Genomic DNA, 23,370 nt, shown 5'->3' with positions numbered 1-23,370 from the left:
TTTTGTATCCTTTCCCATTTCTGCTGGCATTCCATGGGTTGTGGTACAAAACTTTGTGACGATCAACTTAATGTAGTCGATGGTTCATCCAAAATACACTATCAGGTTATCATCTGTGAGGTTCACTGTTGTAGTGTTTGGTCACATTATTTGGTCTCTGTCATTATGCATGAAACAACCATAATTGCATAATTGTGTACATCTCACATATTCTGCTCCAGACATTATAATTAGGCCGGGGCTCTACAAATAAAAACAACTGATCACCAGTAATAATATATTGGTAATATTACATTCATAATGCAATATGGGGGTTTAACTGTGGTGATGAACTAACTCCTATTTAAAGAAATGAGCTGGATGCAGATGGATTACAGTTCAACTACCTCTCTCCTTCTCTGTCAATTGGCTGTCAATAAAGCTTGTTGATACTAGCTTACAAAGGTAATTCTACAACCAGTGTCTCCTGCTGAGCACAGATCACCATCTGCAAGTTATTTTCTGGAAGTCATAAAAAGCTCAGTTATAGCCAACATCAAATGGCTGGCCAAGATACCCTGAGAAAAAAAACTGGACCAGCAAGGCTTTTTTTCAAACTGTTTTGGAAGGAGGGGCTACACAGTGAGCAGATCTTCATCTGAGAAGCGTTCATGAATGAAGAGCTTGCTATTCTGAGTAATACACTGTATGCTTGTGTCTACTCCTATGTCACATCTCATTGGGTCATCTTGTGCTTGAAAGTAGTTTCCTATTTTCAAGAGCTTCTAGTCACTCCCTTGCTAAATCTGCTTGGTATTGATGTGAAGAAAGGAGTTAATCCTGTATGTATGTTCTGAGGAGATCAGTGATGAGAATGAATGTACTTGTGTGGACTGGAGCTGGAAAGGAGTGAAGGCCTTCTGGGAAACCGAACTCAAGGTATTGTCAGAGCACACTAAAATTACATTCCCTCAAGAAGTGAGTGATGGTGATCACCAACTCAGAAAATGCTGTGCTCAAAGGATCAGAGAGAGGATCTCTACTTAAGCAATAGAGCCCATCTATGCGGGCTCTACCGTGTGGTAGATGACCGCGACTGGAGTTATGCGTCCCGAAGGCGAGGGCAATAATGAAAGTCAAGGCCATCGACAATGCAGTAGAGCCCACATCAAGAGGGCTCTATCGCTATTAGAAAATTATTTACTTCTTTATTTTCGTGTATTCCCTGTTGACTTGTTGTCTAGTAGACAGTAGCTGTCTATAACCCTTCATTACGATGTCCTGTCACAGACACGATTTTGCTTGTCTCTATACCAGCATCAGAAAGTATGTTTAAGTAGTTTTTTTATGTTATCAGATTAGTTGTAGATTAGAATGTTAAAGGAAAAAGCTGGTATGTATGTGCGGATTGATTTAGAATTTAATTCAGTTAAGCACTATGTAAAATAGAAGCCTGTTAGATCTGGAAGCTGATTGGCTGTTCACACTCAATTGTTTTCTAATCAGCTTCAGTCCATAAAATTTTTCTCAAGTGATTCAGCTATCTCAGAAGAAACACTCAATAAAATGAAGTACGCTCCTCTTACTAATTTAGGGTGCAAATCAGAGATGGCAAGATTAGACAACAGGATCCAGATGTCAAGAAGAAAATCTCCTGTTGGAACTCTACAGAAATATCAAATCAGTGAACAACATGATCTTTTCACTCAGGCTTCATGGGAGGACCTATCAAGTGGAGAAAGAAGAAAAAAGTTTCTTTCCCAAAAGAAGAAAAGGCAAAAAAGCAAAGGCTTTGCTTGAAGAATTAAATTCCAAGAGGGAAACAATGAAAAAAGCAGCTTCAGATGTCAGGCAAAAGGCAAAACTGAAGAAAATCAGTTAATTGCCAAGAGAGCTTTTGAATGCTGAAAGCATGGTGGACCAGTGACTGTGGACCTTAACTGATCAACAGATCCTTCAAGAATTTAGATATCTCCGCTCAACAAACTTGAAGGAGACTAGTATGGTCAAGGACAAAGAAGTTCTCTTCAGCCGTGAAGTATTGATGAAGGCAATAAAAAAACGTTCTGGTGCCAAACTGCAACTTTGTCCCAAATATTGATGGAATAGTAGTTTCTGTCTTAAGCTCGTTCCCAGAACAATTCTAATCTGCCATAAACATTCACATGCATTGCTTGCATGTGGTGACATTATCAACTTGAAGCTATGGAAGAAGATGAAACTTTTTTGACACCAGTGTATTTTTTCTTCCATTTTGTTCTACATCCAACAATTAGATTAAGAAATGTATGGATTTTAGGGGTTTTTGTCCTCTAGGGGCAGTAGGATCAGTATATCAGCTCAAATAAATAAATCTAAGGTGACCAATGGATTTAGCATCATTAATAACTCCAGGTATCCATGCTGGAATATGAATATACATGTGATTTATGTTGTTTGGCCTTTAGGGGGTGGTATTGAGTCTAAACGAAAAACTGATGTCAGATTGCTGATCAAACTAATTGGACAAAAAAAAATGTGCAGTGCTCCGGCCTATTGTAATAGCATGATACAACATTGTATTGGTACAGAAACGAGCCCCTGATACCAGCTAAAAATAGCAAATTGAACTTAACACTTTCACAACATATATAAGAAATAGTCTATTCCCAACCATGCTCTATGCAGAGAGTCTAGCAAACTACACCCTGTGCCATTCAGAGGCCTATACGCTATAGCAACGACGACACAGCACTCGAACTCTTACAGGTATCAGAGTATCCTGGATATTCCTGGAGACTTCCTCACTGGAACACTCCACAGCATGTGCATTTAACTTAAAATATACCAGTCAAAGGGTATATTTAACATAAATCTATTTTAAAAGTCAAATATAGTCTTACAGAAATTGTGATCACAGGATCATTTCTGACCTTACTAAATTAAAGGGGCTGAAGTTATTTTCGTAAAATGCTTTTGTAAATCCTACCTGTCGTGCAATTCCATTGACTACACAGGTCTCAAATGTGCAGTTTCAACACAAACATGATAATGCAAACATGTATTTTGTAGTTCACTAGGTACAAGAACGTGGTAGTGCACTGGGTAAAAGAGATTTATTTTAGCTGCAGTACCAGATAGCACATTTTAAATTGAAAATACATGTGTGCTAAAACAGATTTCTTTCACAATAACACATTCCAGACTATGGCAGAGCAAAGCTCTGCCCTTTTTAAATTGGTAGGGATGGGGTTAATTTCCCCTACCTGCCTGGGTTTATTATGTTCAGGTGGCTGGGGTTGATTAGTTGATTAGGTTAATTAACAATCAATCAGCGCCCAGCCACCTGACATAAAAGGAGGCCTCTGCTTCTCATTTGGGAGGAGGGAGCTGAGGAAGCAGGTTGGTTTTGTTTGGTTGTCTAAATTTTTCTAAATCCAGTGAAGGCATTGAACATAATAAACCCATCCCTGCTGATTTAAAAAGGGCAGAGCTTTGCTCTGCCACACAGACCTATACAGTTAACTGCATGGAATTCTTGTGTTTACCACAATTGCATTAAATAAATACTTTATCATCATGTCACAGTGTACAAATCAGGCCCTGTGTTCTTGAAGAAGAAAAACCAGTTTACTATCATCCAGTCTGGATCACTTCTGAACTGATAACTCATCTCCTACTCCACACCCTCCACACACTCAATATTTTCTCAAAGCTATAATATCTTCCGCTATTATGAACATTCATAACCACAAATATGATTTGAATCTTACCCCACCCCTTCCCACATGTCAAATGTCTGCGGTTAAGATAAAAAGGTTAAATCATTTGTGTGTCTGAAGTGAGCTGTGTATTAAGGAATGCATGTATTTGGCATGCAAGATATAGTTTACTTTAACTATTTGTGAATCCCTACTGATAACAACCTGTCTATAAGTTACACCCAGAGCTGGCATCATTCCAAAGGCTGACTATGGCAATAAGGTGTCCGGCGTTGGACTGCATGGCATTCAAATTCCATAAAAAGAATGAAATTGGCCACTTCAGACAATGGCCTAACGCAGGGTGGGTATTAGATGAAGTCTTTGGATATTTAGCCATACAAATTGGATATAGGCAAAGTTTATGGTCTTATGTCAGCATTGGTCAGCTCCCTGTACAAAGTTATCATTTACAGTTTCAAAATAATGTCAAGAACTATGGACTATTTGGGTTACATCAACTTTAGAAAAATTAGTTTCATTTACAAATAGCTGATTTGAGTATTTTTTTATCAATTCATTCCCTTATAAGTGGAGAGTGTAGGGGAGGTTAATGTAAACAAACAGACACAGCTTATATTTACAAATATATTCTATTCAGTTTGGTCAGGCTGCAGCTCAAAATATTCTTTGAAGATCCAGCTAAGGAACCCAATCGTTCCCTCCTCTGACGTTATTTTCTAGCAAGATGATACGAAACGTGAAAGGTTTGACTTGCACTGTTGAAGCACTTTCTCATTTCCCTCTTAGGCATTGGAAATAGTCAATTTTTTAAATGTTATTTCAGATAAAATGTAATTTGTTAACACATTTTGTTACCTGTTTAAAATCGGAACCAGTACAATTCCAATGTATTTAAGAATGTAATGAGATAACAGTAAAGTGTTCCTGTAAATTCTACAGACACGGTATTGAATACGAGCCACTGAACCGCTGGATATCTGAACACTCCGTAGAAGAGCCAGTTCTTAGTAAAGTGTTATTAGAAAATCAAAATAAAATGCATTTTATATCCAAGGATGTAACAAAGGCAAGACAAACAATTAAAGAGTGGTTTCAATTGATTAGGTTCTGACATGTTATTAGATAACTGTATACTCGTTAACATTGCCAGAGAGCGTGGTCTTATTATTAATAATTGGTACTTAATAATGTGTGGCTTATAAATAATGGGGAAAACACTTTAACGTGGTTTTAACATGCCTATCAACATAAAACATGTTAAAGGTATTACAGCCTATGGACTTCCGGTGAATTTCCGGTGAGATGCTCCGCCCATTGTGGCTGCCACTTCTTTCTCGCTTTTTATGTTTTCTTTTATATATTTTAGAAGACGTCTTTTATTTGACTTGAGTTGATTTTATTATCACATGTGTTTGCCCTGTCCTGCTTGTTTTATGCTCTTGTGTCCTGCCGCCTTTCCACTGCTGGGTAGAGTACATCGCCGCCTGCCTGTTCCCCCCAGGTTGCCTGCTCTTTCCCTGGCTCTCTCTGTGCGTCTGCCTGCCTGTCTGCTTGCCTGCCCTGCCTGCTTATGCCTGTTCTGCTGCCTGGTGGCTGGCCTGCCTGTTTGCCTGCTTGCCTGGTGTATGCTGCTATATATTGCATGTTGTCCAGTCTGATTTCTATGACTTTCCTTGGCTCTCCATCTGCGCGTTTGGCTGCATGTGGGCTTTGTTTGTTTTCCTGCCCTGCCTGTTGCGTCTGCTCCGCTGCCTGGTGGCTGGCATGCTTAGTAGCCCGCTTGCACTGCTGCGCCTTGGTGCTTGCTTTGACAAAACTGTGCAGAGCTGTATTTGCTTGACTTCCCTTCTGCCACGCTTTTTTGAAATGGACTTGAAACTTGAAATTTATTTTTGTTTTATTTTTTAATGTTTGTTTGCAGATGCTATTCCCTGCACCATCTCCTTTCTCTACGGAGGGGGGCCGCACAGGCAGATTCCCGCTAATGTTTTTAAACTTTGTAAAGCACTGGGTTTGCTAAACATGAACTTGTACCCATCGTGGCACTAGATATGTGCTTTCTGCTCCTGATAACATTAATATACAGATAGTAAAGAATAACGCAAACATACTGTTTGTTTTGACACCACAGGGGTTATTTACTCACATTTAGTTTATATTCCTTGTTTAAATTCTGTCTCAGTTATACCTGCGTCACAAATCTTTGTATAATATATCTGTTGCTTGTTTGAATGTACTCTCTCTTTTAATAAGGCTCTCTCTGTACAAGACATAATCACTGAGAAACATATTGATATTCTTGGGCTTACGGAGGCCTGGCTCACTGAAAACGATGTATCCCCATTGGTAGAATCATCTCCTCCTGCATTTTTTTTCACAAACATCATGTTCAACGCCATGAGGGAGGTGTTGCAGTTATTTTAAATTTGGTCCAAATTGTTTCTCAAGTGAACCAGACAGATACGTTTAATTCTTTTGAGCAGATCACAATGTTTCATTCTGCACACTACTTCTTAAAGATTCGACCTCCTAAACAAAATCTTGACTTTCTAAATTAGTTCTCTGCTTTACTTTCTTTTTTATGTCTCTCAGCTGAATGTGTACTCATTATGGGTGACTTTAATTTACCTTCCCTACCAACATCTTCCATGGTGGCTAATTCTATCTCTTTATTATCACCTTTTGATTCCAGGCAGTTTGTTTCTGTACCCGGTCATACTGTAGATCAGTGGTTCCCAACCTTTTTTCCTTGGAGCCCCCCCTACTTGTATCTAAGAAAAGCTGATCCCCCCCCCCACACACACACACCAAAAGAATAAAGTGATTCATTCCAAATCTTTATTGGCAAAAATTTACATCAATTATAGTTTTTCTTTCCTTTTTTCTTTGGTTCGCCCTGGTTATCTTTGTGTATAATTAACTGTAGGCCTATACACACACATTGTTACCAAAAGAATAATAATGATTCATTATCAGCATAATAAGTGATTAACAGCACCTATATAGCTCTGTCCTAGATCTCCCTCAGACCAATTAACTGAAACGGGGCAGTTTGTTGCATACACACATGCACATCATGTGAACACTGGTTTTGACACAGCTATAATGTATGTGTTATAAAAATAACAATAAGTAACCATAACAAACAGTAAGTTACAATCAATAACGTTTTTTAACTTTTCCTTAAAAAAACTAATGGCCACCTTGGGCCTGCATACCTCTGACTAGGGATGGGATGTCAGGTGTGATGCTAGTAACAGCCATCCTAAAGTCCTGGTGGACATCGAGCCTGTTACAGGCTTTTGTTTTTATTGTTACAAGCGTGCTGAAGGCCGTCTCAGACAGGTACGTAGTGCTGAATGGTAGAATAACCCTTGCAGCTGTGTGTTTGGCCAGTCTGGGTGCAACAGCGTGTCCTTTGACAATCCAAAACTTTTTGTATCCGTTCTCATGGAAATATTTCTTTGACACAGAATCGGCTTGAAGGTCAGCAAGCTCATCTTCACAGCCATGGTATTCCATGTCCTCGAGACTGCAAAAGTAAGGGTCGATCACCCATGATTCCTTTGATAAGTATTCGTCAACATCGGCAAAACAGGATTTCATTTCCTCCCGAAGCATGTTCATGTGCCGGGTAAACTCAGTGCGTAAAGACGCAGGCACAGTGCCACCAGACTGTTTCATCAGCAGTGGAAATTGTTGTAGCTTCCCTTTTGAAATTTTTCCAACTCTGTACTCCAGTTTCCACACAAAAGCGTCGAAAGCGACTTTGCACTGCATGACGTTTGACTCAGGACCCTGCATCTGCTTGTTTGTCTCATTGTAGAGAGTGAATGTATCCGCTAGGTATGCCATTTTGATCCAAAATGCATCAGTCAGCTGTTTGCACAGTGGTTGATTGTGATCTTGCAAGAATTCCTTTATTTTTTCCTGCAGTTCCATAAAACGCACAAGCACTTGTCCACGCGACAACCAGCGTACCTCTGTGTGCAGCAGAAGTGTTTGATGCGCTTCATCCTCACACAGCTGGGCAAACAGTCTCTTGTTAGTAGGGTGAGCCTTAATGAAGTTTACAACTTTAACAACAGTTGCCAGGGTGTTACTAAGGTCTTCCGAAAGTTTTTTTACTGGCCAATGCTTGGCGATGTAGCATGCAGTGGAAAATTGCGCACCCCGGGGCTTTTTCCTTCAATCGGCTGTTAAATCCCTTGTTTTTGCCCACCAATGCTGCAGCCCCATTAGTGCAGCATGCAACAATATTCTCGTAGGGCAGATTGTTGGACTAGAGATAAGAGTCCATAGCTATAAAAATATAATGGCCTGTTGTTGTTGTGGCTAGATTGATAGACATAAGAATGTCTTGTTTCAAGTCATCACCGTCAATATACTGCACATAAACGATGAGCACGGATTCGTCTGACACTGTTGTTGTTTCATCCAACTGAATGGCAAAGGGAACATTCCTAAGCTTCTCGTGCAGCTGGTTTTGACAATCTCCAGCCATTTTATCAATTCTGTCTTTGACAGTGTTGTCAGAGAGTGGGACGGTTCTCACTTTATCCACCATCTGTGGGCCACACAGCCTCTCTACAATTTTCAGGCAGGCGGGTTTGATTAGCTGCTGTCCAATATTGTGTGGCTTTTTAGCCTTGGCAATTAATAGCGAACACTCAAATGACGCCTCCATGGCTCTGTGTAAATCACTGCCTGCTCTTTCAAATGCTTTTCTGATGTCTGTGGATCTTTTTGTTAGTGCCAAATGCTTGTTCCTCTCAAAAAAATCCTGACCTTCACCAACAGTCTCCAAGGGTTTTGTTTCCTGGTGTCGTTGAATTTTGCTCAGCTTCATGCTGTCATTAGCTAGCTTCTCGCCACAAATGACACATTCTGGCCGAGTCCTGTCCAGTCCTTCAATAAAACCAAAGTTAAGATAACTCTCGAGATATAGCCTTACTTTCTTTTTTGATGATAAGTCATCAGCACTTTTACGACATGTTGTTTTATTCATAAAATAGTGATGCTCTGACTGCAGGATAAACGAGCTGCTAGCTGAAACTGATTGAGGGTCATTGACGTGCACAAGTTTTTTTTTCGGGGAATTACCACTTTTACGTTTCTCTGCCATTATTATTATTTTTTAGATTGGCCTTAGCATTGCAAGCATATGATTTTTAATAACATTTTAAAATGTATTAATTTTACAATGAAATTGTGCCCTAAGGGGGGCGCGGACCCCAGGTTGGGAACCACTGCTGTAGATCACCATATCTTGTTACAACGATTGGAATACGAAGCTTGTAGTTCTGGCACCGCCTTAAATTGGTTTCAATCTTATCTTACTGGTCGTGGCCAATATGTCTCAGCTGAGGGCTGTTCCTCTCAAATTGTTGGTTTGACTTCTGGAATACCCGAGGTTCTATTCTGGGACCCATTCTGTTTTTGATTTATATGTTACATCTTGGAAGACTTACAAAATAGGGGCCTTAGCTTCCATATGTATGCGGTTCATATCCAACTTTGTTTCCACAAAAAAATAAGATGCTGCAACTCAAGGTTCGTTGCCCCTTTAAGTCAGGACCCAGGACACAGAAATTGATTTTTCTAGCGCATACGTGCACTTTTAATAAACACCTAGCTCATTCTTGAGCACTAACTACTACACACATGAACCTAACTAACACAGGACAGCTAAGCTGTTTACCTGTAACACACATTGACAAAACAGAACACCCAAAAAGGCTTTATCACACTACCTTTTCTTTTCTTTTCTTTTTTTTTTTATTTACTACGATTGAACACACCTTCAATCGGGCTCCTCACACACCAGCAGCCCTGAACAGACTGTCTGCTTTCTTTAAATACCCTGCACCTGGCTCTAATTTACAATACACACCAGGTGCAGGGGATAACTAATAATTAAACAATAACACCATTAAACACCCAAATGTGCATTCTCACATGTTTTAGGCAGGGAAGGATTTTAACCCCCTCCCTGCTGTATTACTATATATATCTATCTCTCTATATATATATATATATATATATATATATATATATATATATATATATATATATATATATATATATATATATATATATATATATATATATATGCAACAGTGTTTCTTGTCCTACCTTTGAGTAAAACACGCACATGTTCCTGCCTCTTTAATGAGCATGGAATCACAACAGCTCTGGAGAATGTTCAACAATAAGTCATAGCCACCTCTCTAGTAGGAGCTTGTTCAAATATAAATATACACATTGCATGCCAAAGAAGCAGGAATGTACAGTTATTTCTCTGTATTGTTAGTGCATGCCATTGCAATTAAATAATTAGTGATAAGCCCTAAGGATTTAGATTTGTTTAATAAAGTCAATCTACGTCTGAGACTGCCTTTCCAACATGTTTAGCTTTGCTCACACGTACAAGTCTACAATTCTACAGTTTTTGAACTTGTATCCAAAATGAAGTGTACCGTACTTCTGCTGTTAAACAGCATTACTTTTGCATTATTAATATTTCTAAATGTAGTAGCATGCACAATCTGGGGGTCCGAGGAGAAAGCTGCAGAGAGAGTCTGCAATGCTTAATGTCCAAGCGCCTTTGAACAGGTTTGAAGATGTTGGGCTGGCACTAGACACTGTTTGTGCATTGGGCTGCCTCATCCTGTCCATCACTATATTTTTCGACCCACTGTTTATTTTACATACCATGTGAAAACAAATCTTACATACGGTACATTGGTGGTGTATTGGCGCTCCTCAGAACCCTTATAAAAGAACACTTATCAAAAGTTACTTTACATAATAATAATAATAATAATAATAATAATAATAATAATAATAATAATAATAGGTAGATTAGCAACTCTGACATTGGAGATATAGGATCACAGACACTCATATTCAGTGTTGAGGGTTTAGGGTTAGGGTAAAAAGCATGAATTACCCCCTTGTTATATATTGTCACCCTCATATCACACCCACATTACACAGCCATTGCCACCAATATGTAAAATTGCCAAGCCAATTTTATAATATTTGCTTGGTTGTCATGACTAGGGTGCACTTATACTGTCTTGACATTTAACATCTAAAGAATTCTGTTTGGAGTTCTGTCTTATTCAGATTCTACAATTCCAGGCTGATAATGTCAGTTATAGTCATCTGTTTTTACAACGAATCCCTGTTGAGATTTATCATCTAATAGGTTAAGATACAGTTAGAATGTAAATGCATTTGAAGAACAATTCAGATACAACCAAGCAATCAGAACATAATAATACCGCACACCACATATAAACAGGCAATTAACGCAACCATCAAGCACACTGCAGTGCATGCAATTCCATATTCAGAAATGCACACCTGTAGAAGAAACTTTCAAGAATATAAATGTACAAATGAGAGGAGGTCATTCGGCCCATCAATGCTCATCCTGTTATTAGTAGCTGATTGATCTCAAAACTTTGTCAAGTGATTCTGCCTCCACAACATAGCCACGTATCCTATTCCGTCCCCTTTTCATGGAACTATTTTGTTACATACAATGACTTTAATAGTATGGCACCATACATTTCCATCCAAATATTCTGATACAGGTGCAATTTAAATAACTCTTTAATCTGCAACCCATTTCTCTAGATCAACGGGCTTTGATTTCACCATGTAGCAAAAATAAACGGCGCTGGGCAGGCAGGATCCCAAGTGGTTAATGTTTGACAGAGGAAATTCAGCAAAAGGAACTGCAATCAGGAGATTTTCCATCTTACTGCACATTTCTCTAATTACTCAACACACTCAACTTAGGCAGACTATTAGTTGCACTAGAGTGCTTGCAGGCGGATGTGTCATTTTAAACGTTTCCCTTTTTGTATTTATCTCTTAATTAGATTGCTAATTCCTTTGTTGTAAGTTGAATGGTTAATACACAGGCAGTGTAGCACGCTTGATGGTTTGAGTTGCATGCATACAGGAGGCCCCTGCCACACAGTACCTGATAAGATGCTCCTTATGTCTGACTTTGAGATACAGTAGGAGAAAGGTGGTTCTGAGAACTCCACATTTTAACTGAGTTTTTGAAAGAGGGGATGTCTTTTTAGCAACACAACAACATGCAAACATAAGAATATTTACAAAACAGAAGAGGCCAGTCAGCCCATCTGATCTCGTCCAGTTCCGATAGCTGATTGATCTCAAGCCTTTGTCAAGTTGTGTCTTAAAGGATCTAAGTGATTCTGCCTCAACAACATGACTAAGTAGCCCATTCCATCCCCTCACCACTCTCTGTGTGAAGAAGAGTCTCCTTCAACAACATGACTAGGTAACTCATTCCATCCCCTCACCACTCTCTATGTGAAGAAGTGTCTCCTTCAACAACATAACTAGGCAACCCATTCCATCCCTTCACCACTCTCTGTGTGAAGAGTGTCCTTCAACAACAATACTAGGTAACCTATTCCATCCCTTCACCACTCTCTGTGTGAAGAAGTGTATCTTTCAACATCATGACTATGTAACCCATTCCATCCCCCGACCACTCTCTGTGTGAAGAAGTGTCTCCTTCAACAACATGACTAGGTAACCCATTCCATCCCCTCACCACTCTGTGTGAAGAAGTGTCTCCTTCAATAACGTGACTTGGCAGCCCATTCCATCCCCGCACCACCCTTTGTGTGAAGATGTGTCTCCTTCAACAACATGACTAGGTAACCCATTCCACCCCCTCACCGCTCTTTGTGTGAAGAAGAGTCTCCTTACCTCTGTCCTAAATCTATCTCAATTTAATTTGCAACTGTGTTCTCTGGTCCTGGTTTCTGTACTGTGCTTAAAATATTGGTTCAGGTTTTCTATGTTAACTCCATCAAACTCTAAAAACTTCAATTAGAGTCCTCCTAGTTCTTCTTTGTTCTAGGCTAAATACATTCAGTTTTCTCAGCCTAGCTTCATAGCTCGTTCGCTAGCCCTGGTATTAAAGGACATACAGAACTTGGCAAAACCTGGCAAATGAAATTCAGTGTCAACAAATATTACACGCCAGTCACAAAAATGTAGGATCCAAATACCAAATGGGTGGGATAGAACTAGAACAGGCACACCAAGAGAAAGACCTTGGGTTGTGATAGATTCATTTCTGTCAGCAACAACACAGCACAGGGAAGTAATAAAGAAGGCTAACAGAATCACAAAATGGTAGAGTACAAATCCAAGGAGGTTACAGAGAAGGTTCAAATCCTTTTGAATTAACTGGGGTGTGGTTTCCTGAGTCCACTACTCCCTCTAGTTTGGTATCCTCTGCACTGCTAGCAGTTCTGTAGGGTGTATCTTGGTCCAAGTTATGGATATACATCAGGGGAAGTTGGCCATGAATGTTTCTGTCAATGCAGAACTAATTCACAAATGTAGATCATTGTATTGATTCAGTTTTTCCCCCACAATGTAAAAATTCTCTAATGATCTGCGTTTTTCACCATCATTCTGCATCATATGAATTCCTAGTATCATTGGTTATTACAATAATGAACTTACCAGAGCAACAAACAACAACGGTACTGTTTTTTACGGTCAAAGTGTTGCTTTTTCTGATGGCACTAAGGTCTTTTCCCTGGACGTCATTGCTTGTCACGGTGCACTCAGGCGTGACGATATCCAGCACTACAAACAGCTTTACTGAAAACATCTTGGTGGGTTCAGCCACATAGTCTTAGGAAGGTTCAAAGAATAGCACATTGAAAGGACTTTTACACGGCACACTGTAAAAGCTACAGTGAAATCTCTCTTTTCAGCCCAGTGAAGGGACCACCATGTGGCCTTACAAGGAAGGTGGCCTTACCACTGAAGGTACAGTCAAAACATTTGCCCATCAATTTTACTAAAATGCTAGCTTCTATTGAAACTGTTCTGTTTTAGTTTATAGTAGTTAGGTATTAATATATCATTTAAATCAAATGTGAAAAGGAGTTATATTTATTGGAATTTAACAGAGGCTTGATACGTTTGGGACTGGAAATGGTGGCCCTAACACAGAACAGAGGAGGGCTTATACTGTCAAAAGGAGCAAATTCGGACTGTACAAAAGTGGCCTTAATTGTGAGTAGATCTCTGCATAGCAAGGTTTTATAAAAAACATACTGTCTGGATATGTTTTGGTGCCACAAGATGTAGAAATACAGGTAATGCAATCTAAAAACCTCAGAAAGATTTACTCATTGTTGCTTAATAACAGCATCAACAGTTGTCTTTTCTTAAAGGATTTACCAGAGACACAAAAATGTGAAGCATGTATAGTTCATTTTTACCTACCGCAGGTATTACATTACAGAACAGATTAATCTGTGTTGCAAGCACACGCTGCGACATTCCCACCTCCTAGGCACATTTTTCATGAAGCTTTCTTCTGCAGCAAAGCAGTCCCGCCTTAAAGGACAATCGTGATTGGTTGGTTGACACGTGACACGCGATCTTAACCCTGAAGAGATTTAGCCAGGGGTTCTTTCCAAAGATGTAAACGATTTTTGTGAAAACTCCCAGTAAAATGTTACAGTTTTAATACATTTTGAAATGGCCGAGGGGAAATTTATTTTGAATCAGTTTCCTGCAGTAGTATTACCAGGTTTTTGCGTTTGTTTTTTGTACATGTTAACATGGAAAGAACAGTATCTGCCCACCAGTTACGTAAAAACAATGCTGTAAGCTTGTCAGTCGATGGGACAGTGCTTGAGTTTAGATCCAAAATGAGAAATTTGGGAGTGATTTTTGATCCTGGATTAACTTTTGAACCTCATGTGCAGAATACTGTTAAGGCATCATTTTTCTGCCTTAGAAACATTGCTAGGGTACAACTGATGCATTCTGCTTCTGTAGCTGAAAAGCTGGTTTATGCATTTGTGTTTTCGAAGATTGATTATTGTAACCCTCTGCTTGCAGGCGTCTCAAGAAGCACACTGTCCAAATTACAACATGTTCAGAACTCAGCAGCTCGTATCCTACAAGTTCACATGCAAGGGATCATATCACTCTTGTTCTGGAGTCCCTGAACTGGTTGCCTGTCAAGTTTTGTGTTGATTTTAAAATTTTACTTCTTACTTTTAAGGCTTTTCATGGTTTGGCTCCACAGTATTTATCTGATCTCTTATCAGTCTACACCCCTCTACGCAACCTTCGCTCAACTGATCTTGGATTGTTATGTGTTCCCTCTGTTTACCTACGTTCTATGGGCCCCAAAACTTTGGAACACCATTCCTAAAGAGATCAGGGATTCTGCCACTCTTAATGCTTTGAAATCTAGCTTAAAGACCTACTTTTATAGAAAGGCATTTTTATGACTGTTTTTATTTTCTGTTTTGTTTGTTTGTAAAGTGCTTTGAGGTGTTGCTTTTAAAGATGCTATATAAAATAAAAATTATTATTATTATTATTATTATTATTATTATTATTATTATTATTATCTCAGTGTAAAGTTGAGACCAGCATTTACTCTGGAGCGTTCGCAATGCTGCAATGCTGCTTTTCTGTCCCCACGATACACCCCTCATTTCAACCAGAGCACCAGCACTGCTGCAGGAGGGAGCATGAACTGGATACACTCTTATGGCAAACATGTATTTTCAAACCGAGATTAAAAGTGTCTTTAGTTGTTTGGAATCACAATAGTATTCCAACACTGCGGCTGTGGCAGTACCTCAGAATCGCTATGAAGTGTGATGCTATGATAGAATCACTATAGTTTTTCTATACCCCTTATAATATTGACTGACATGCTTTCAGTCTGTACCAGTCTTTGACCCAGGTGACACTGCTATTTTGCATAACAGGCTAAGAGACAAATAAATCATAGCATGACTTGCACATGATGTGACTCAGGTTAGCTTAAAGGCTTACCAGAAATCTGCTCTGAACATTAGGATATCAATCCGAACAGAAATACATTGGAAATGTGTCTATTTAACATTAGCCAACATTATAGAATAAGCAACTGGCACTTTTATCAGTAGGATATGTAATAAACAAGGGGTGGTGATGGTCCTTCCCTCTGTCCCAGATCACACAGTGAGGGAGCTGGGATTTGAACCAGGGAGTGCCTGGTTACAAGCCCTTTTTTTTAACCACCAGACCACGCAGCCTCCTTGATATTAATATTAATCCTGACGTATCTGAGCAACCACCTTCCTTTAAAGTGTGTCTGTATTATACAGATAAACACAGTGTTATTGCACTACATCGTAACTTCCTGGAAGATTGCATGCCAGTTTGCCTGTAAAAGGACTATAAAGACACTGGTGCTTCATTGTAGCCGAACAGGATAATACTGTAGACCCCAATGGGTTATCCATTTGCCATTAAGCGTGGAGCTAGGTGTGAAATTAGTCTAGACTGCTTTAAAATACCTTGTAAATATTTCACTGGTCAATAGTGGCTGACACTTTATAACCATAAACTATGAAGTTTAATGGCTGAAATGATCATTTATCTTTGCTTTTGTAAATAGTAGAAGACTGGCAGGTGCACTACCCTACACACAAAGCCTGTTTATTTATGTTCAGACATATAAAGCAGTTTGGTTTTAGGCGTCTGCAATCATTCTGAATGAATCTAGGTTCTTTTGCTTCAATATTGATTTATCCTTTTCCTCTAAATCTGCCTGTACTTGGCTTTGAGCTTGTCTAGCAAAGTCTAGAGAACCCTTCAACTCTGCCAGCACACAGAATTGAAAGGTTACATGATCACATGATTTGAGCAGAATGAGGAAGGCTGTGCAGTTCCCACACTTCGGAGTCTCTGACAAGCTCAAAGGCAGGAAGGGTAGATTTAGAGAACGTTGATAATATCTCAATACAGGAGAACCCAGAACTGATCAGAATGACAGCAACCACCAGGAAATAGTAAGGAAATGTAAAAAAAGGAAATTACAATGAGATCGTTTTTATAATGGGAGGCTGTGGCAGAGCAAAGCTCTGCCCTTTTTAAATTGGCAGGGATGGGGTTAATTTCCCCTACCTGCCTGGGTTTATTATGTTCAGGTGGCTGGGGTTGATTAGTTGATTAGGTTAATTAACGATCAATCAGCGCCCAGCCACCTGACATAAAAGGAGGCCTGAGGAAGCAGGTTGGTGTTTGTGTGTGTGTGTGTGTGTGTGTGTGTGTGTGTGTGTGTGTGTGTGTGTGTGTGTGTGTGTGTGTGTGTGTGTGTGTGTGAGTGTGTGAGTGTGAGTGTGAGTGTGAGTGTGAGTGTGAGTGTGAGTGTGAGTGTGAGTGAGTTATTTTTTGAATTTTACTAAAACCAGTGAAGACCTTGCCCAGCCTGGAAACCTTTATTTTTGTGAGTTTTGTTTTTGCTTTATTTGTATCTGTTATTTTGCCGTTGTGCACCTTTATTTTGGTTTATTTATAATAAAATTAGTATTTTTTTGAACTGCAGGCTGTCTCTGGGCCTTTATTCACTCGCCAGCCTGCCACAGAGGCATAATGGAATCCATTAGTTTCATTGTTTCAAGTAAATGCTTTAGATTCCAGAGTTAAGAATTCCAGTCAAGCTTATCTAGCCCATGTGCATGTATTACTGTGCACATGTATGTGGAATGTGTATTTTATTTTTAGTAGATCTTTAGAACACATCCACACATTCTAAATCCACTCCTGGTCTCTGTTCCAACCCTGGTCTAACTGGTTTAATTGTAAAAAGTAAACCTCCATCCAGACCCTGAAGTCGTTCATGATCTCATTTTACCTGTTAAACCTGGAGTGGAATGGCCCTCCAGGACTGTTCTAAATTTGTCATTTATTTTCTTTAAAATAACTCAATCCCAAAAGCTAGAAGCAATGACTCGCATTTGAATACCAGTCAGTGCATTTCCTATGACTTATGAGTTTTCAATGTCAACACAGTTCCTTCTCGTGACCTTACGAAGTTGACTGAAAGTGTTGCATTGAACTATCTGCTAGGAGGGTTCAATATATTCTTCTCCAACAGATCCAAATAAATTACAATCTTTATTTGTAACAAACATCTATTTCACCTTTACCATACTGTAATGTGCAGTTTTTATATAGGAAACATGAAACCTACGAAGTGAAGACAATGTATATTAGGTAAGATTGACTAGAATTACTTGTTAGCACCACGTACTTTTAATAGCAGCTCTTCACATAATGGTATGCATTACTTACAGTTGATTTAAAAAGGGGCCGGTGTGCAGATGACGGTAAATCGGGTAAAGTGGTTCACTTGGCTGACAAACTCTGATACTGCACTAAAGGTCTAATGTGTTGTAAGACACGTAAATCTCTCATAGCTAGCTTTTTACTGATTTTTTTTGTATGAAATTTGAAACCTAGTCAAAAATTTGACATGCTGCAAAAAAGCTGACATGCCGAACAGCCTTTCCAGACCAGCGCTGATGAGCTGAATGGCCTCCTCTCCAGACCAGCGCTGATGAGCTGAATGGCCTCCTCTCCAGACCAGCACTGAAGGGCTGAGCAGCCTACTCTCCAGACCAGCACTGAAGGGCTGAGCAGCCTACTCTCCAGACCAGCACTGAAGGGCTGAGCAGCCTACTCTCCAGACCAGCACTGATGAGCTGAACGGCCTCCTCTCGCTCAGGAATGTTCATATGTTTTCCTGGAGAGCAGGGGTTCAACAATCTGATTTATTCTTTCACAAATTTTAAAATTAAAACAAACCATTGGTTAAAAAAAGTTTGAACTACAATGTGTGAAGTGATTTGGTACAAGGAAGCAATAGAAGCACAGCGGAACAAAATGTAGGAGCATCTTCTTAGTACAGTTAGTAACAAATTAACAAAGATTACACTATGTAACACAGTTTTTGTTCCTGGGTAGTAAGTGTTATTTCCTAATTGCTTATGCCTCAAAAGTATAGAAAATGGCTATTATTCCCCACAAACTTTGCTTTTGTGACCAGGACAGGTAAATTTCGAAATATCACTATTTCCAATGAGAAAATGGCAGAATTTGTGTCTTTTCGTTCACATAAAGTCAGAAAAAAACAACATATGAATCAAAATTAACATGTATTTATACTAAAGTAATACAAAAATGACTACAAAAGATTTAGAAGTGAGTAGTTTTTTGAGATTTACGATTATACTGTAAATTTTCTGTACTTTTGAGGCATAAGCAATTAGGAAATAACACTTACTACCCAGGAACCAAAAAAAAAACAATAATTGTTACACAGTGTTATTCACTGTGTCTTAATAGTTAGTTAATATATAGTACCTAATTCTAAACTAATAAAAAAAGGATGATTACCTAAAAACAGATTTTACTTGCTAAACATTAATAACATCATTTTTCATTTTTTAAACACACTCCATTTCAATGGTATAATACTGCCAATGCTGACAAGGGGTAAGAAATTGTATTTGAAAGCCTATGTTAGCATTTGAAAGGCTTCCCAAATAGCCTTCAGGTGCAGTAAACCTTTATGTGATTCCCAGCTAACCAGGGCAAAGCTAGGAAAGTGCAAGGAGACACTGCAGGGAGCCCTCTTTCACTTCAGATATGTGCTTTAATACTCTGACAAACGTGCACAAGACCTGTATTTGTGGTTACAAGTAGTCCTGAGTGTATATTGTTATGGAATTGTCCAGACTGAGGGATAGACTGATCCATTATTCCCACTACTGAGTGACAGTCTGAACCTGCTGCTAATCACAGGTCTTTAAAAACTTTTACTACATGACATCATGACATTGCCATCTACAGAATTCATACTGCAAAACAAAACCCCACTGAAACGTGAAGAGAGTTAGAGATTTTACTGCTTCCATTAATAGCACCAGCAGCAGAAAACCAGATTTCTGATCCAAAGAAAACCCCAAGCCTTCATTTCAAGAAAGAAGTCCAAGTAAAATCAACCATGACTGGAAACTACTTCTGATTATGGAAGCATGTCCATGTTAAGTGCGTAGTCTTCAGTGGTGCCAGTAGAATTATTAAGGCAGCAGGACATGCATCTCTGAATAATTGTAAACATGTGAGCTATTGCAGTCAGTGACAAATAACTTGGCTATGACATTTCAGGGGGTCCGTAGCACAAGAACTCAATTTCTTCAAATGTATTGTTTGCCAATCTGTTTGAACATGTTACAGAACTCCCTGCAGTGTATTCAAGAAATGCATCACGTTGCCTTTGCTGTGTGCTCTGCTGTGCGTATCGCAGCGACATACTTTTAAACATATTGCCGACTCTTTTACAATTTTTAATCACACATCATGGGTCCTAAATCAACTAGGCAACACATTTCTCAACAGCATCAGTCATTTCAATCTGAGCACCAGTATTGTTGCAAGGGGAAGCGCAAGTCAGTTGAAAACAACCAATTCTCTAGTTAACTTATCTATGTGTGAACAAAAACTATCAAAACTATCAAGAATATGTGTAAAACAAAAGCTGCAATATGGATAACCTGAGATACAGCAAAGGTGAATGAATGTGTTTCTTGTAAACATGGCTGGGGGCTCTTGAGCACTTCTATACACTTTCTGGTAGTCTTTACTTACACATTCAAATGAAATATTAAACCTGTTTAGCTATGAGGGGTCAAGGCATTGCAATTACAGTAATACTGAGGCTACTAAAGTACAGTATAAGGGCTATGCTGGTGGGGTGCTTACTCTGCTAGTAGTAGTTGACATTGAGGGAAACAGCACAAGGAGTCTGTCTCTTAATTATACTGTAGCTGCATCTGAGAGTTGAATTTAATATAACAGGTCACATGATCGCCTGGCACGGTAACTTAGCCTTGTTATAAGTTTGGCACCAACTACTAAAACTTAATAAACAGCCTCTTTGGTCGTACTTGGCTCTGTCAATATTTCAGTGCTGGCTTGACTTTGAAAGCATCAGGCTCCTGCTTACTTTTCCAATATTTTCGGTGCCAAGCAGTTTAGCCCTACAACTGATCTGCATTTCTAAAATGCAAAGAAACAAGTACAGTAAAACCTGCTAATGCACCCTCAGCTTATTATCACCACGTTGAAATGCTGTGGGGACAAGCTCCTGATAATATCACCTGTTATTATCACACTCCGGTTAATTACATTCACATTGAACAGTCACACAACTGATTTCCAACCTGCTCATTTCACTTAGGAAATCAAGCACAATGACTTGCTGTACAGCATTACTATGCTGGCTCATCAGCACCACAATGCGTATGTCTACAGATTTTTACATTATGTTATACAGTGTTGTAGAATGTACACTGTAATCAATGCAATATCTAGTATTATATTTGACACAGTAAATACACTTCCTGTATTCTGTGTGTGAATGCTTATTTTGACTGATATTAAGGGGTAGCTTACTTCATACAACATGCATAAGAAATCACAAGAAATGGCCCTATACATACCTTGGTACTGGCACTCACCTCCTCGCTGTTAGAAAGCGTAGTGTTGTAAGGTTCAGTATATTGGCTTGGTTCTTTCTGTCTTCTTCTTTCCTTCTTTGCAGTCACATTCCTAAATAGGGCAAGCTGTAACCATAGGGTGGTAGCCAGGAAAGCCAACACCCAGCACCTCATCCTGAACTGTGATGCTGTAGAAATCTTTTGCAAATCACCACTTCAAAATGCTTTAGAGAGCTGCTCCAAACTAGCTTTACAAATCTTTCCAAGTCTTGAAATAGCCACAACTTCAAACACACAGAAAAGTACCAATGTAGAAGTAAACAAACACCTTTGCTTTGTATAAATGTTCAGTCCATGTAGCGCTGCTGCTGCTGCTGCTGGAAGGGCTTCTCAATAAAAGGTCAATAGTTTCCAGCAAAGTGCCAAAGATCTGCAAACCTACTCGACTATGAAATATACCGAGTGAAATGGCCCCAGGCAGCAACTGATCTGCACTGATCTGACAGCAAATAAACCCATTAGTGAGATTTTTCACGCTCTGGACTCAGTGGGGGTCATTCACCTTCTTTCATTAACGACTTGTAAAAATCCCCAAATACTCTCTTTTAGTTTGGCGATCAGACGCAATGTGTCACATACATAACACTCATTCCCAAAGATGACTGCATCGGGGGCTTTGCTGTTCAAAGTCCTATCTGTCAATCACACACGTGGCTGAGAAGGAATTGCCCAGAGCATCTGCAGCAGCACAGTTTTTGTAGCCTTTGGCCTGTTTTTTTTCAGCCGGACGAGAGAAAACAAACCCAAATCAGCCCACGATAAGTACAAAGTGCCAGATCCTTGAAGAATAATCCTTGGAGGTTTCACACACACATCAAGAGGCTACTGAATCCATTAAGGGCTAACAAACTTCTCTGAGCTGCTTTTAAATCTCTACTTGAATGGGACTGGCAATCACTCCTTGTTTTGTAAATAGCAGAAGACAGAGTGTGCATTCCTAGCTGGCTGTCTGTCTGCTCTGAATTTTCTTTTCAAGAATGAGTTCTCAGGGAGTTTCTGTGTAGTTTTTATCACCTGATTTTTTTTCTATCTTTCTCCTCATCAGCAAATTGGCAAATCACTTCCCAGCACTCATTTACCTCATTGAATAAATACTCAGTTCCTGAAACATTTTCCATGGGTTTTATGAAAAGGGGAGGTCTCATATCGGAGTAATCTGGCAGGTGAGGACATCCAACCCTAATCCCTAACCCTAATCACTTATTCAAATGCAAGACTTGAAATACATTCTCTTGTGTTCTGTTTTTCACCAAAAGGACGTTTTGTCACAGCAGAGTAAAAAATGTATTTGATATTCACATTTTATGGTGAATGCAGTGAATGCACAATGTTATATCTATGACAGTGGAGTCTACTGTCAGCACAACCCCTTTCTAAAGTTTCCCATAGTAAAAGCATAGCAACGTACAATAAAGCATAGTGAAAGCCTGGTAAAGCATAAGTAAACAGTTCGGTATGGTAAAGCATATTAAAAAGCATGGCAAAGCATGCTTAACTGTGGTAAACACTCAGTATAACCATGGGAAAGCATGGGAACAGAAATATTAGTGTGGTAAGCATTTATAAGGCATATATTTGCTTTATTTCTTTACCATATGGTTACCATATGGGATTTTGCCTTTTCTGGTTTCTGTTATAAAATCTGATTTACTTTTGATATGATATTTTAGGGAAGTGAATCAATTTGTTCTTTATAGTATTTTTCTGTCCTGCTTAGAATTGTAATTTGACTCTAGTGTGTTGCATATCTGAATACACACATGTATGTACTATTGTACTGATGACCTGCTAATCAATCTCAACATCCTAGCATCTTGCAGTAGCATCTCTGAAGGGTCCCGAGTCCACAGCGAGCTGTTGCACACACACACACATCACATTAGTTACTGTAAGATTAGCTGCATTAAGATACTGATTCCAACTGTGCTGCCACCAGTCCTGTGTTATGAAACAGTGGCCTCTAGTGGTGAAACAAGGTGAACACCTCTATCATAAGCACAGGTTTTAAATCATATCCTGTGTATTTCACTTACAAAAAGCACAATTATTCTAATAGGTTACACTGGGAACAGGCACCTAGAGAATGCATGACCTGAAACCTCACCCCCATCTTCATCCATCCACTAGTTGCAAACTTTGCTTTCAATGACAACCAATAATGTATTCCCCGCTTCATAAATTATGCATTACTAGATATCTAACAGCGGTGATGGTTTGGTGTCCCATGTCGAAGTCTACTCCACATGTCA

General features: G+C 39.2%; 1 protein-coding gene across 4 annotated transcripts in view; it reads right to left on the bottom strand.

Moving 5' to 3' along the window:
* The window catches only part of LOC121328407 (adipolin-like), a 56,673-nt gene extending 34,517 nt beyond the window's left edge, over positions 1 to 22,156 (bottom strand). Inside the window, exon 1 of one of the 4 annotated variants that reach the window (XM_041273051.1) lies at positions 21,065 to 22,156. In XM_041273051.1, the coding sequence (XP_041128985.1) occupies positions 21,065 to 21,235 (171 nt within the window). In that variant the 5' untranslated portion in view covers positions 21,236 to 22,156. The remainder of the gene's footprint in view (positions 1 to 21,064) is intronic. The other 3 variants (XM_041273050.1, XM_041273049.1, XM_041273048.1) reach the window with 3 other exon arrangements.
* Between the last annotated feature and the right edge of the window lie 1,214 nt (positions 22,157 to 23,370).

Source organism: Polyodon spathula, chromosome 16 (assembly GCF_017654505.1).
Source record: "Polyodon spathula isolate WHYD16114869_AA chromosome 16, ASM1765450v1, whole genome shotgun sequence".
In the NCBI taxonomy this organism is placed as follows: domain Eukaryota; kingdom Metazoa; phylum Chordata; class Actinopteri; order Acipenseriformes; family Polyodontidae; genus Polyodon; species Polyodon spathula.
Note: the sequence above shows the minus strand (reverse complement) of the source record. Positions and strands in the feature narration are given on the sequence as shown.